The sequence below is a fragment of the Pseudochaenichthys georgianus genome, chromosome 20, assembly GCF_902827115.2.
Source record: "Pseudochaenichthys georgianus chromosome 20, fPseGeo1.2, whole genome shotgun sequence".
Lineage (NCBI taxonomy): Eukaryota > Metazoa > Chordata > Actinopteri > Perciformes > Channichthyidae > Pseudochaenichthys > Pseudochaenichthys georgianus.
In genome coordinates, this window is record NC_047522.1 from 9,795,030 (window position 1) to 9,808,018 (window position 12,989).

General features: G+C 37.2%; 1 protein-coding gene across 1 annotated transcript in view; it reads left to right on the forward strand.

Annotated features, from left to right (window-relative positions):
- Nucleotides 1-1,464: 1,464 nt before the first annotated feature.
- The window catches only part of LOC117465524 (collagen alpha-1(XXI) chain), a 72,274-nt gene continuing 60,749 nt past the window's right edge, over nt 1,465-12,989 (forward strand). Inside the window, exons 1-8 of the mRNA XM_034108363.1 lie at nt 1,465-1,512; nt 8,174-8,291; nt 8,705-8,841; nt 9,108-9,227; nt 10,176-10,292; nt 10,595-10,781; nt 11,914-12,079; nt 12,199-12,421. Coding sequence (XP_033964254.1) covers nt 8,213-8,291; nt 8,705-8,841; nt 9,108-9,227; nt 10,176-10,292; nt 10,595-10,781; nt 11,914-12,079; nt 12,199-12,421 — 1,029 coding nt within the window. The 5' untranslated portion in view covers nt 1,465-1,512; nt 8,174-8,212. The remainder of the gene's footprint in view (nt 1,513-8,173; nt 8,292-8,704; nt 8,842-9,107; nt 9,228-10,175; nt 10,293-10,594; nt 10,782-11,913; nt 12,080-12,198; nt 12,422-12,989) is intronic.

The following is a 12,989-nucleotide window of genomic DNA, read 5'->3' on the forward strand; positions in this document are numbered from 1 at the left end:
AGAAAAGCAGGACAGTGTGTGGGATTGAATCAAAGGTGCATGCTAATAACGGCACTAACAATGTTTCGCTCCTTAGATATTGTTCAAGGTCTGGAGACGGAAATATTGTTATTAATGTGATTGACAGCATGCAGGAACAATGGAGCTCTAGCACAGAGGAAAGATATAACAGGCTTTGGAAAGACACACAATACTTGTCAGTAAGACACATACATTTTTGGTTTGGGTCTTTTCATTGCACATTTTTGGAAAATAACCCCAATATACCTTAAGCCCTTTACAGTTTACTCCATCAATGAAGTCACTTTTGTGGCCGCTTCGTTCCTTTGAAGACAGAGATTTGTTATTTTGGATTCAAAATAAATTAATGCACTGAACGTCTATTTTCAGAAATGTATTGTAGTATGAAGTCATTTTTTATATTTTTGAATCAGTCGGGGCTTCCTTACAGGGAATCACAGATGTCTAACATGTGGTACAGTTGCGATGTCATCTCTTACCACAGAGTTTCTTTAACCTGTTATTTAATTAAACTCCTGCACCGCTGCCATAAAAACATGCTTGCTGTTAAACCACAGCCGTGTTCCAGTTACTACTAGCTACTGATCCTGGTTTCAACAAAATTAAGAGCGTGCTGTAGAATTAGCTGGATTAGTTGACCATATTTAAGTCATAAAACTCTGTTTAATACAAAATGAATTGCAGATGTTAGCAGTGATTTCATATGATTAAAAAATTAGACACATAAACAAGAATTAATTTGCAACCTTCTGTCAGTCCACACGTTGGATGTGTTTGTGTGTGTGTGTGTGTGTGTGTGTGTGTGTGTGTGTGTGTGTGTGTGTGTGTGTGTGTGTGTGTGTGTGTGTGTGTGTGTGTGTGTGTGTGTGTGTGTGTGTGTGTGTGTGTGGTCTAGCATTACTATACTTGTGGGGACCTAGATCTGTTTACATAGTCACGTGTGGGGACTGGCTTCCCTTATGGGGACAAATTGGAAGTCCCCATGAGGGGGATCATTAATTTTAGGGTGAAGACTTGGTTAGGTTAAGGTTAAGGGTAAGGGTTAGGCATGTGTTGGTTATAGTTAAGGTTAGGATAAGTCTCCAGGAAATGCATGTAAGTCAATGTAATGTCCCCTGAAGTGATGTATACATGGTATGTGTGTGTGTGTGTGTGTGTGTGTGTGTGTGTGTGTGTGTGTGTGTGTGTGTGTGTGTGTGTGTGTGTGTGTGTGTGTGTGTGTGTGTGTGTGTGTGTGTGTGTGTGTGTGTGTGTGTGTGTGTGTGTGTGTGTGTGTGTGTGTGTGTGTGTGTCAATCCACATTGGTCTCACGTTGTGTCCCATTTTGTGGTGAAGCTACAGCCACGATTTATAAAGTCTGTCCTGACACTCCCACCACTCCCTCTGCCAACCAGAGGGAGGACTGTCACTACCACTTCAGGACTTCACTCTCTTCACTTTCTCCGAGCAGAGTGGCATTCATCATTGCCTCATAGCAGCTGAAAGAGAAAGGTAAGGCCCTATTATTACTTGTTTTACTATGTGTACTGTTATGTAAAGGGACTCAGCTTAACCCAATCAAAAGTGATGTTCAGATAACTTATCTCTGTTCCTGTTGTTGCTTTTTACTTTGGTTGTTGTTCCATTTATTTTACAGCTATATAGATAAATACGCATGCATTATTACTGTTTTTAGTCATTTTTCCTAACTTGATGTAACCATGGCATGGGTTTGGTTTGGCCACAAGTGATTGGCCATCAGGACCAAGCTTGTCTTCTACAAGCTAAATATATAGTATAACTGCATACATAAACCTCTTTGATTATGGGTCAGCGAGTAAGCGCAGTCTCTCCCTGTGTGTCTCTTGGCATTTCAAAGTTATGCTGTTAGTTATGTCTGTAGTCTAAAATAACTTGGTCTTCCATCCTAATTACTGTACAGTATGTTCAACTTCTGAATGCTTAAGATAGTCAGAGGAAATGGCTATTTTCAGTTTGGGGCATATAGCTTCATCATGCAAAGATCCATTTATTGCTGAGTTTTCGTAACTATCGTCTTCAGAAGGAGTCACCAATTATCTGCTATCAAGAGGTTTCCCATGACAGCTGTATTTTGTTTAATGATTATGTTTGCTTTGAATACGAGTTATTCAAGCCATTGGAAAAGAAATATATGTAAACAGAAAAAAGAATTAACACAATCTTGTTGTTCTTCAAAGTTACATAACAATTCAATAGCAATAAAATATACACTTTTGCTATTCAAACACAGACTATTCTGCTATGACTAGTGACTTATTGTGGTTAATTGAGGTATACTGTGTCGATACAAAGGACCATATCATTGTTTCTGATAGCCCTATTTGAGACCAGATACAACAATACAATGTTTACCCTAACATATTATTAGTTTACTATATCCGTGAGATCACAAAAATACCATTTGAAGAACAATTTGTTGCTTCATTACATGTGAATGTTCCACTTGATTTTTCACCATAACATCTGCGCAAAAGGCTATGTGACCAAAACCCACAGTCAAACAAAGTGGTGGACCTGCACGTGGCTATGTTTTTGCTTGATTTAAACCCATGTCAAAGTTTCGATCCAAATGTAGAGTAAATTCTAACAAAATCTCCAGAAATGAAGACCTGAGCACATTGGTTTACTTTCTACTCAAGTGCCATTTAATCATTGCATAAGATTATGTCAGAACAAGGTAAAATACTGGTCACAATAACTTTTTCCCATCAGCAAAATGTAAACATATTTTAGCTTTTTGGGGCTTTTTATGCACAAATTAGAAAACATAAAAACAGGTTAATGGAATAACACCTAATGTCAACCATTTTCCAAATGTAATTTCTGAATCTTTAAGCGTTTTTATTCATATTTCTCAGTCATTGAGGTCTTTCCTTTTCACTATGGAATAATGCCTAAAATCATCACAGAGAATCTCACATCCACATTTTTTCCTTGTTAAAAAAACGTTAAAATGCCTGATTATGCAGCGATAATGAACATGACAAGAACATTCAGGTAATGGTTTTTTTTTATGTATGTTTCAAGTCAATGAAAATGTAGATTTCCATATCTAAGGAGACCCTATTATAAATATAAGTATATTTGTATATGAATATATATATATATGTATAAAAAAAAGAAGGCTGGTGTTAGCAATACTAACACCAGCCTTCTTTTTTTTAATAAACCAACCATAGGCGCTAAGCAAACCCAGCAACATCTGTGTACAAGGAATGTTCTGTGATGCTAAAGACGGCAGGGCTGGTTGATGTGGTTCACTGAACTTCTGGTTTGCCAAATCTAGAGTGAGGTTTGGAAGAATTCATGTTCACTACCCACCTATCCACAGTGTGTGTTTGTAATGACGTGTGCTATACTGTAACATGAAAGAGTGAGGCACTGAAGAGAGGATGTATAGATGGATCCACGTAAGAGAGGAATACGGATGAGATACTTTTAGAAAGGGTATAACATTTAAAGCATGCTGTTCACATCCATACATTTTGACTTCTGGTCCCTTCCTCCGCATTCTCAGTTTTCTCTTTTACTGTCACTGATATATCCTTAAACAAACACCTGTACAGAAGGAGGCACGAGAACTTAATAGTGAATATACATTTTCAGGATATTTGTTTTTCTGGTCTTCATTCGGTCATGGAGACTTGGCTGGAATTTGTAATGATATTTATTGAATTAAAAATGGAGTATAGAGCACTCATAGGGCTGACCATTTCAGACCGTTGCCTAGAAATGTTTTATTATTGATTATTAGTAAAGTTTTCATTTAAAAGCAATTATTAACCAGATTTCCAGAAAAGAATATGGGAATTAACACGTGTTTCCATTCAATGCTGTTATGTGGATATTCTCTGTGAAGGTGCCATTAAATTGCAGTAGAAGACGATGCAACTAGATCACGTCATTAAAATACTAATGAAATAGTACCAGTTGTATTTCAACAATTTCATCAGTGTCTTCCAAAGCAATTACAAATTACAGTTATATAAACATGTATTGATCTGCAATTTATATGGTTAGTTAGGTTTGTACACACAATTTACAATGAACAATGTCAAAGTGTTAAATCCAAAGAACTACTCCTGTAGCAGTATTGTTCACACTAGAGATCATAATAATTGTTATGTAAATAAACATCAAACCAAGTTATTTGTATTGAGACTAGTGCCTCTTTCATTTTAAATACCATTGGGTGCACTTCAAATTTAAACCAACAGCCTGGCCTAAGCTAATGAAATGTAAAAGAGAAAGCATTTTCCCATACTGCGGTTGGTAGAGGTGATTGTATTTTCTACTGAGTGGGCACATTAAGCAAATCGTTTTAAGGCCAATTTAACGAAAGTGAACCTGACTTTACACATTTGCATGTACGGTAGTGCCTGCTTGAGATTCCAACACATCTTCCTCACAAGAGACATTTTGAAGGAAAAGCAAGTGTGCACAAAAGTTTTTACTAATCACCAATGATGGCTATGTTCCACTTAGGTGTGCCAGTAAATCAATAAAGTAAACCATGTAAGTGAGCCAGCATTGACCGTGGTAGGGTTGTACACACCATTATACTGGAGGAGTGCAATTTCTTTCCCCTGTATACTGAAAAAATAAAGTGTGCCTTGGACCTTGAAATAGGAACAAATAATACAGCGAATACAACTTTTAAACCATATATGTGTTGATTTATTCAAACTAAATCATTTTTATTACTTTAAGGCTTTAAAAAAGCAAATGATATACCCTTTTTGAAATAGCATATGGCATATTTGACTGACCAGTTAACCATTCAAAGTCTCATGTTTCTTGTTGTCCTGAATTGTATCCTACATACCGGTCAGGACTGAGGAAAGGCTGTGAAATCCACTGTAAACTGTAAATTATCTGAGGTCAGCTAAAGTACCCTGTTGGCAGATGGCACTTTTCTTTCTGATTAGACTTCTGACCCGGATGAAGAAGGGTGAGCCAATACAAATGATAAAGGTGTAAGGTCTCTCACCCTAACAGGTGTGACAAAAGTAATAGGTTCACAGTGTTGTTAACCGAGCATAGTCTGAACAAACCCACAGGCCCTCAGGAGGGGACTTATCAGGCACAGTAAGTGAAAATGTCTGTGGGGGTGAGCCAAGGGCCTTTAACAAGAGAGAGAAAGGAAAAGAAAAGGGCAAGGGAGGCAACAGTGCAACACAACAACAAGGGAAATAGACATTTAGATAGAAACCAAATAGAAGGTAACAGCAGAAGACATTGACAAATGGGCTTGTAGAAAGCAGTCAGCTTTTGGTTTGGCAAACACAACATGTATTCAATAGTAAGAACGTCAGTCTGTTAGCTGGATCAAATTAAAGGGCAAGCTTAATACAATACAATTCAAAGACATTGTCAATGTGAGCGAGAGGAGATTGCATTATTCCACTCAGAAAAAGTTCTTTCAGTCAGTCTTCATTTGCTGATAAAGCTGCTCAGCAATGGAACTCTATCCCACCTCCAATCAGAGACCAGACCACAATCACTTTATTTAAATCAAAACTCAAAATATGGTTAGTGAGGAATCAGCTCTGCCAACACTGACCCAATCTTCTGCTCCGTACAACCCACTGCCTGTGTTTTAACCATAGACTGTATATATAAAGGTTTTAACATGTTCTTTTGTTTTGTTTTATTTGTTTTGTTTTAATGTTCTGTATTTTAAATTGTTTTATTTAAGTATCCCAGTAATGTCTGTTGCATGTTTTAAATGTATTGTATTTACTTGTGTACATGTGTTTTAGGTTGACTTTTAAAATCTGTCCAGGGACTACAGATGAAAAATAGCCTCTTGGCTAACTCTGGCACATTTACAGAAATGTTCATTAATGTGCACTGTCCCTGTTAAATAAATGAATAAATAAAAAAATTAATAAAAATGTCACATTTAATCTCTTTTGCAATGACTTATCTCATCTCTGGCTTGGTGAAACTTATTTATGATTATGAGTGAATAAAATGTATATTACAGTTAGCTATTTGTTCACTTTGAATCAAGGGCTATGACAAGGGAGCCTCATTTACTTTACATGAAACCCATTAGTGGACTATTCAATCATCCAATGGCAAAGAACATGGGTTTGTGTTTGTCCCTTGTGGGGCACTTAAAGTTTGCCCACTATAAGCTCATTTTTCCCATATGTAATTCATATAGCACTCATATGTGCATGTTGACTAGGCATTTGGTGAATATGAGTACTTCATTGGTTTAAGATTAATTGTTTACATGTTAGCAGTAATGCAATACATATTAGCTGTACCAGTTACATACATTCTATTACGTTACATAACATTTAAAAAATACACGTTAAAACTGTAGACATGCAGTCTACAGTTTCACAGTAGTGAAATGTATGTAAGTTTCCTTTTGTAATTTTGGACAGGTGTGGGGATCAAACCACTGACCCTATGTTTGGTAGATGCCCATTTCCCCCCCTGAGCCACATCCTCCCTTGTTTGTTACATTTATCATTTTGGTGTGCAAAAACCCCTGCAAACTCAATTGACCTCAGAATTGGAAGTACCTTTGTGAAATATGGTTCTGTAATAGGAAGTCAGCCAAGAGGTAATGGAAAGTGAAAGAGAGGTAGGGATCTGGGTGGAGACTTTAAGAAAGGTTGTGGTAGCTGTTCTCTCTCTCTCTCTCCTCTGACCGAGTCTTCCCCTGTCTTTAAATCCTCTGCCAGCATACTGCAACCCTCTCTGCCATGTCCATATTTCTGTTTTCCAATCCCAGCATAGTGCTCAGGTTGTTATTTTTTACGACCCAGCCTTGTGGTCGGTGGATCCATGTTTGCGCTGCAAAATGAACGAGATCTGCGGAAAACACACCATATGTTGCATGGCACAACAAGAAAACTTGCAAAAGCATTTTACAGGAAAGAGGAGGAGGAGGAGGATAGAATAAGTGGAGGCTGTGGAGAGGAACATAGAGATGTGGTGATTTCACAAGGCAGTCATATACAGCATGTGACAACTCAACATTACAACACAGTCTTTTCACTGGACATTAGTCCTTCTAATTTGTAGAAACACATATTTTTAGGACACTTTTGAAAACGAAATGGTTCATCTCAAGGGGTGTATCCTAAATAGAACAGTTCAGGTAACATGTAGTACTATTGTACACACAGCAAACAGTGATAAAAGATGTGTATCCTTTTACTTAAGTAATCACTGACATCCTTATTATAACAAAGAGTAACTTTACACAAGCATACAACCTTGTTTTAGCTAATTTCACACTTTTATACTTATGTACACTTACGTTTTTAACAATTATTTGTTAGTGCACTGTGTGAACTGACACTGTTAAGAGCAATTTTTGTTTTTTGAGAACACAAATGCTACAGCTTTGAAGATTTCAACAAAATAATAATTTTCAGCTCGATGTTAAACTACTTTTCCAAGGCCCTGTTTGATCAAATAATTAATGGAACCAAACTGTTTGCATAAACTAGGAAGTATAATATAATGTTTGTCAAATCAGAAACATTCTGTAAACTCTAATAAACTACATTACCACATTAAGATCATGGTTTTAAATGCAGGTAAGGTTTGGGAGTTACTCAAATTGTTCCTGTAATGATTCCTGTGTTGGAAATAAATGTGAAGCTTCCATACTGGCCCATAGAGGACAAAATGTGCATTACATACAGGGATACTACTGTCCATGATTTTTCTACATGTAGAGCCTCATCACTAATGGGGCTAAACGTTATCAGTTTTATCTTAGGTGTGGCATAATGAGTAAGTCAAATAAAAAGAACTCCTTGGGTAGACAAATATTTTCAATTCAATTTCTGGAATACTTTCAATGCAGTTTGAAAATGCAGTTTGAAAATGTTTGCGTCAATGTGGCACAAGGGCATCGCTGAATGTACTGAATTTATTTGATACAATTGTGGTTCTGTATAGGTGGACATTTTGATGATGGTGGTGCTGTACAAGATGTCAGGGTGTTAGGCTTAAAAATACAGACCCATCACATTTCTCACAATTCTTGCCATTCATTAAAAACATACTGTCAGTTGGAAACATGTGCCTGGTGGGAGTGAGAGAAAAGTTCTTAGGTCATTGAATTCTTTGTTGTTTTCTGCTCTAATTAATCCAGGTTGGACTGGACCAAGGTTGACCGCTCTTCTAAGGAGCCATGTTGCTGTGGTCATTATGGAGTGCAATATTGCTACTGACCCCCCTGGAGGCTGCAGAGGAGGATGATGTGCGAGCAGGTAAAGTGCTCATTGTGAAAACAAAGGGAACTAGCAATACTGACCATTTTAATACTAGTTGAGCATTACATTTTTATATTTGTATGTGTTTTTTATTTATTTATTTTGTATATGTTTCTAGTTATTGTGCTTTTTATTATGTTTTTAATTATTGTTTTATTATCGTACTCCCATTGGGTTATTCACTATTGTAGTTACTGCCTGCCCTGTACAGCACTTTGGTCAGCCGAAGGTTGTTTTAAATGTGCTATATAAATAAATAAAGATTGAGATTGAGATTTTATTAGATATATCAAGATAACTGAAAGTTAAAGCAGGAGAAGATACTGACCACTAGTCTGAAGTGTGGATTTTCAGTGTATGTGTTTGTATTTGTCTTTGATAGCTGCGCATGTGTGTATTTATGTGTGTAGGCTGCAGCACAGCTGTAAATGACCTTGTCTATATTGTTGATGGCTCGTGGAGTGTTGGCACCTCAGACTTTGAGACGGCCAAGCAGTGGCTTATCAACATCACCAGCCAATTTGATATCAGTTCCCACTACACACAGGTAATATAAACCACATTATATTGTTTGTGCTAAGAAGATAATTGCAATTTCCTGTTGTATTTACTAGCAATCTTTTAATTAAACTTGTAGAGTTTGCACTTTGATATTCCCATTGATATAATCTGAAATGTTACCCTGTCAAATCAAGAACACCACCTTTTTTATGTGTCAACAGCTTTTATAAAAAATATATAATTCCAGCCTTTTTTGGCTGATTCCAATAGCTTCACTACTCCTAGATTGGATTTGTTTTATATCTGCTTTAGGTGGCTGTGATCCAGTACAGCGACACTCCTCGTCTGGAGATTTCTCTGGGGATACACCAGGGTGGACCAAAGCTCATCGAGGCCATACAAGGCATCACCTACCTGGGAGGAAACACACAGGCAGGGAAGCATGTTTTCTCTTTACAACTCTAGCACTTTTATTAACATTCAGGTATTATGAAAAGAAAACTATTTCAGACTGTGGGGTAATTATTGCTGATCATTGCACTGCTACAAAAAGCCCCCTACAAATATTCATCAGAGAAAGACACACAACCTTGTGAACATTTTTCTATGCTGGCTCTAGCCAAAAGGAGCAACTGAACATACTAAAATGCTAACATTTGCACTTCTCTTCGAGGCAGGACTAGATAGTAATTTGGCTAGGTAGCATGTAGCCTTGTTAGACTGCTGTATGGTGACTGAGTAGGTTGTGATAAAAAAAACACTGACGTGAAAAGTAATGGCATGAAATAAAAGGTAGCATTATAAAATGTTAAATTAAGATAACACTTATAACACACATTCAATGAAGTGTTAGCAAGAGAAATGCAATTGTATGATAAAAAAGCACAAAAACTAAATATGAACAAATAAAAGTACATTTTTTAATAAAAAAGGCTTATTACTCAACACAATAAATGTGATTAATATAGTATAGAATATTTGTATTTATCTATTATCCAACACTTTGGGTTCTATGCATGTGTTGACATACAATTGAGGCACTTTACATGCAGAAGAATTACTTAAAATGTAGGCTTCTGTGAAACTCTTTACTTCTTCCAAAAATACAAAACTAATAAAGTTGAGCAGGCTGGTTTTGGAGAGGCACACTTAGGCCGGTTCAAGTGTACCAACATGCAGTTACTACAGGTGCATCTGCAGCAACACCACAAACACAGATTTATAGGGTTCACAATTCCAATTGAGGTTTAAAAAAAGCTCTTGTATGCCTTTATATAATTTAATTTGTACTCTGGTGTATTGCAGCTGTCAATAGAAACATCATTCCTCATGTCGTTTTTAATTCACTGCACCAGGTCCTCACTGTTTTCTGTCTTGCAGACTGGCAGGGCTATCAAGTTTGCTGTGGACCACGTTTTCTCCTCCTCCCAAAGAGCCAGGCAGGTCAAGAACCGCATCGCTGTGGTGGTCACAGATGGCAAATCTCAGGATGACGTGGTAAATGTCACTTTGCCATGCTTGAGTGAAACCAACAGTAAAGTGCCTTTGGGTGGCCCTAAATCATAGTGGCAGAGTTAAAGGGGCTTGAGATGTATCACAGTGTGAAAAAAAGATTGACAGCACCTGTCATTCAAATAACCTCAACAAGTAAACACTTTCTGGCACGGTGTATCCACATTGTTTATCATATTATGGTTTTATGTAGGTTCTTCCAGCATTAACTGTATTTCAAGGGTTAAAATGAAAGTCCTGTTTACCACAGAGGGCTCGTTTTCACCAGGTGGCCTGTGTTTCTTCAGGTGGATGCAAGTGTGGAGGCACGAGCAGAGGGCGTTACAGTATTTGCTGTTGGAGTTGGCAGTGAGATCACCACGTCGGAGCTGGTATCCATTGCCAATCGACCATCATCTGCCTATGTCTTGTATGCTGAGGATTACACCACCATTGACCGTATTCGAGACAACATGGAGCAGAAGTTGTGTGAAGGTTGGGATATGTAGTTTATCTCTTTTAATGGCATGTTTATCCAGCATTTGCTCAATTCTCCTGGCTGTCGAGTTGCAAAGTTTGAAGGACATCTGATTTGGGAAGTGTTGTTTCCTATTTTGTGTTCTCATTTCAACTATTTCTTGACCTCAATGTTAGAAACACACATCAGTCATAAAGGTTGATGGTTCTTCTTTAATTTTAATTGAAAAGGAATTGTACTTCTTGAACCAGGGGGTGACTGAAAGTTGAGTGATTATGGGACTAAGATGCAAAGGGTTTTTCAAGGGTTGAATACTAATGTTCTGATACTCACTATACAAAAACACAATAGCATGGGTCTCCTCTTTCCTTCCTTGCAATACAAAAATGTGGTAATAAACCTTGTCAAATGTTTTCAATTACCAGCATACAATACATTTTTTAAACTGTACAGTGTAGGTCAACTAGTTTTAATTTCTCAATGAAAATGGAAAGCAGAATGTAATTGCTGACATTATGGCATGTGATAGCCAATAAAAGACAGGTGTACTTTATAATATTAATAAGGCTGCATCAATTTAGTTGTGCCTGTTGCAGTGACTGTTTAATTTTTGAAATACTACCGTGCAGAAAAACCAAGTTCATAAAAGCGGAAATATGTGCCTTAAAATTGCACTTTTCTAATGGCCTAAGGGGCCAATTCTCCTGGCTGTAATAATAATTGTAACCAAAATAATTTCAACATTTCAGTTGCTTGAAAAACTATTGTCATCAAACTGTTATACTTTTTTTACCCTCTTGTGTCACTGCTGGTTACAAAAACACAAGATGGCTGCAACATAAATTCAACATAGGGAGTCTCACCAATAGCTGACAAGGGTCACTATATCCTGTTCTTATACAGCATTATTATTACTGTTAAGCTAAGCCTGCACTTGTGTTTTTCCTCCGCACATTGGATACAGTATATTGTTTTGTTGTATGAAATTCAGTAAATTAAGCTCCAGTTTTAAATTCAACACCAAAAAATACATGACATTGTTTTTCTCAGAGAGGAACAAAACAATACACTACCAAATAATGCAGTTGTCTCAAAAACGCTTTTTCTTTCATGCCTATACCTATAAATAATTTACAAATTTATTTCTAGAGTCTGTGTGTCCAACTCGAATCCCGGTGGCATCTCGGGATGAGAAAGGCTTTGAGCTGCTGCTGGGCATGAACGTTCAGAAGAAGGCCAAGAAGACCCCTGGCTCTCTGATTTCTGAGGCAGCCTATTCCCTTACTGCCTCCACAGACATTACTGAGAATACCAGGTACACTGTTGTCTTAAAGTCATGAGGGTCTTACACATCTGTCACATTTCATTATTTTTTAAATTTCATTTAAACCCCTATCATTTCTATTTAATTGTTGGACTTCCTCTTTGCACTAGGGATATTTTCCCAGAAGGCCTCCCTCCATCCTATGTGTTTGTCGCAACCCTGCGTCTAAAGGGGTCTTCCAACAAGCTGACATTCGACCTTTGGAGGGTGCTGTCTAAGGATAAGGAGATCCAGGCTGCAGTGACACTAAGTGGGAATGACAAAAGTGTTACATTCACCACCACCAGTCGGACAGAAAATTGGCAGAGAATCACCTTTAAAAACGGCTTTCAGGTTGGGATAGAGTTTCATGCTTTTACCAGATCAAAATGACTTTCGGCTGTGCTTTGACTTCCAAGTACTAACAAATTATGCATAAGTGTCAAAATGCAATATATCTTTCTGTCAGCTGGTAAATCCGATATAGTCAAATTTCTCAACGGTTTGCATGTGTTCAGCCTGGTTATAGCATATAGCATAATGTTTATAAATATTATAAACCCTTATAATTGAAATGACAAAATGCATATCTCTAAATTCCATATGTTTACTGTACTTTTTCTCAAACAAAACATTTTGTCCATATTTTAGAATACTATGTCTCAGCTAACCTATAACTTTATAAATAACTTAATCAATTGAGGCTTTTTTTGCATTGAGAATCAACTCAGTTAATGCAGTTGCTTAAAAATGCCCTATAAAAATATCTTCACAATAACAAAAATATCATCATTTATATGAATAAGGGGAACACATAAATGTCATTTACTGGTATTTTCCTGCCCCTGAAAGCACACATTGTGCTATAAGAGTGTACTCTGTCTCTTCCAATCTTGGGTTTCCCTTTATGTTGGTGCCTGTG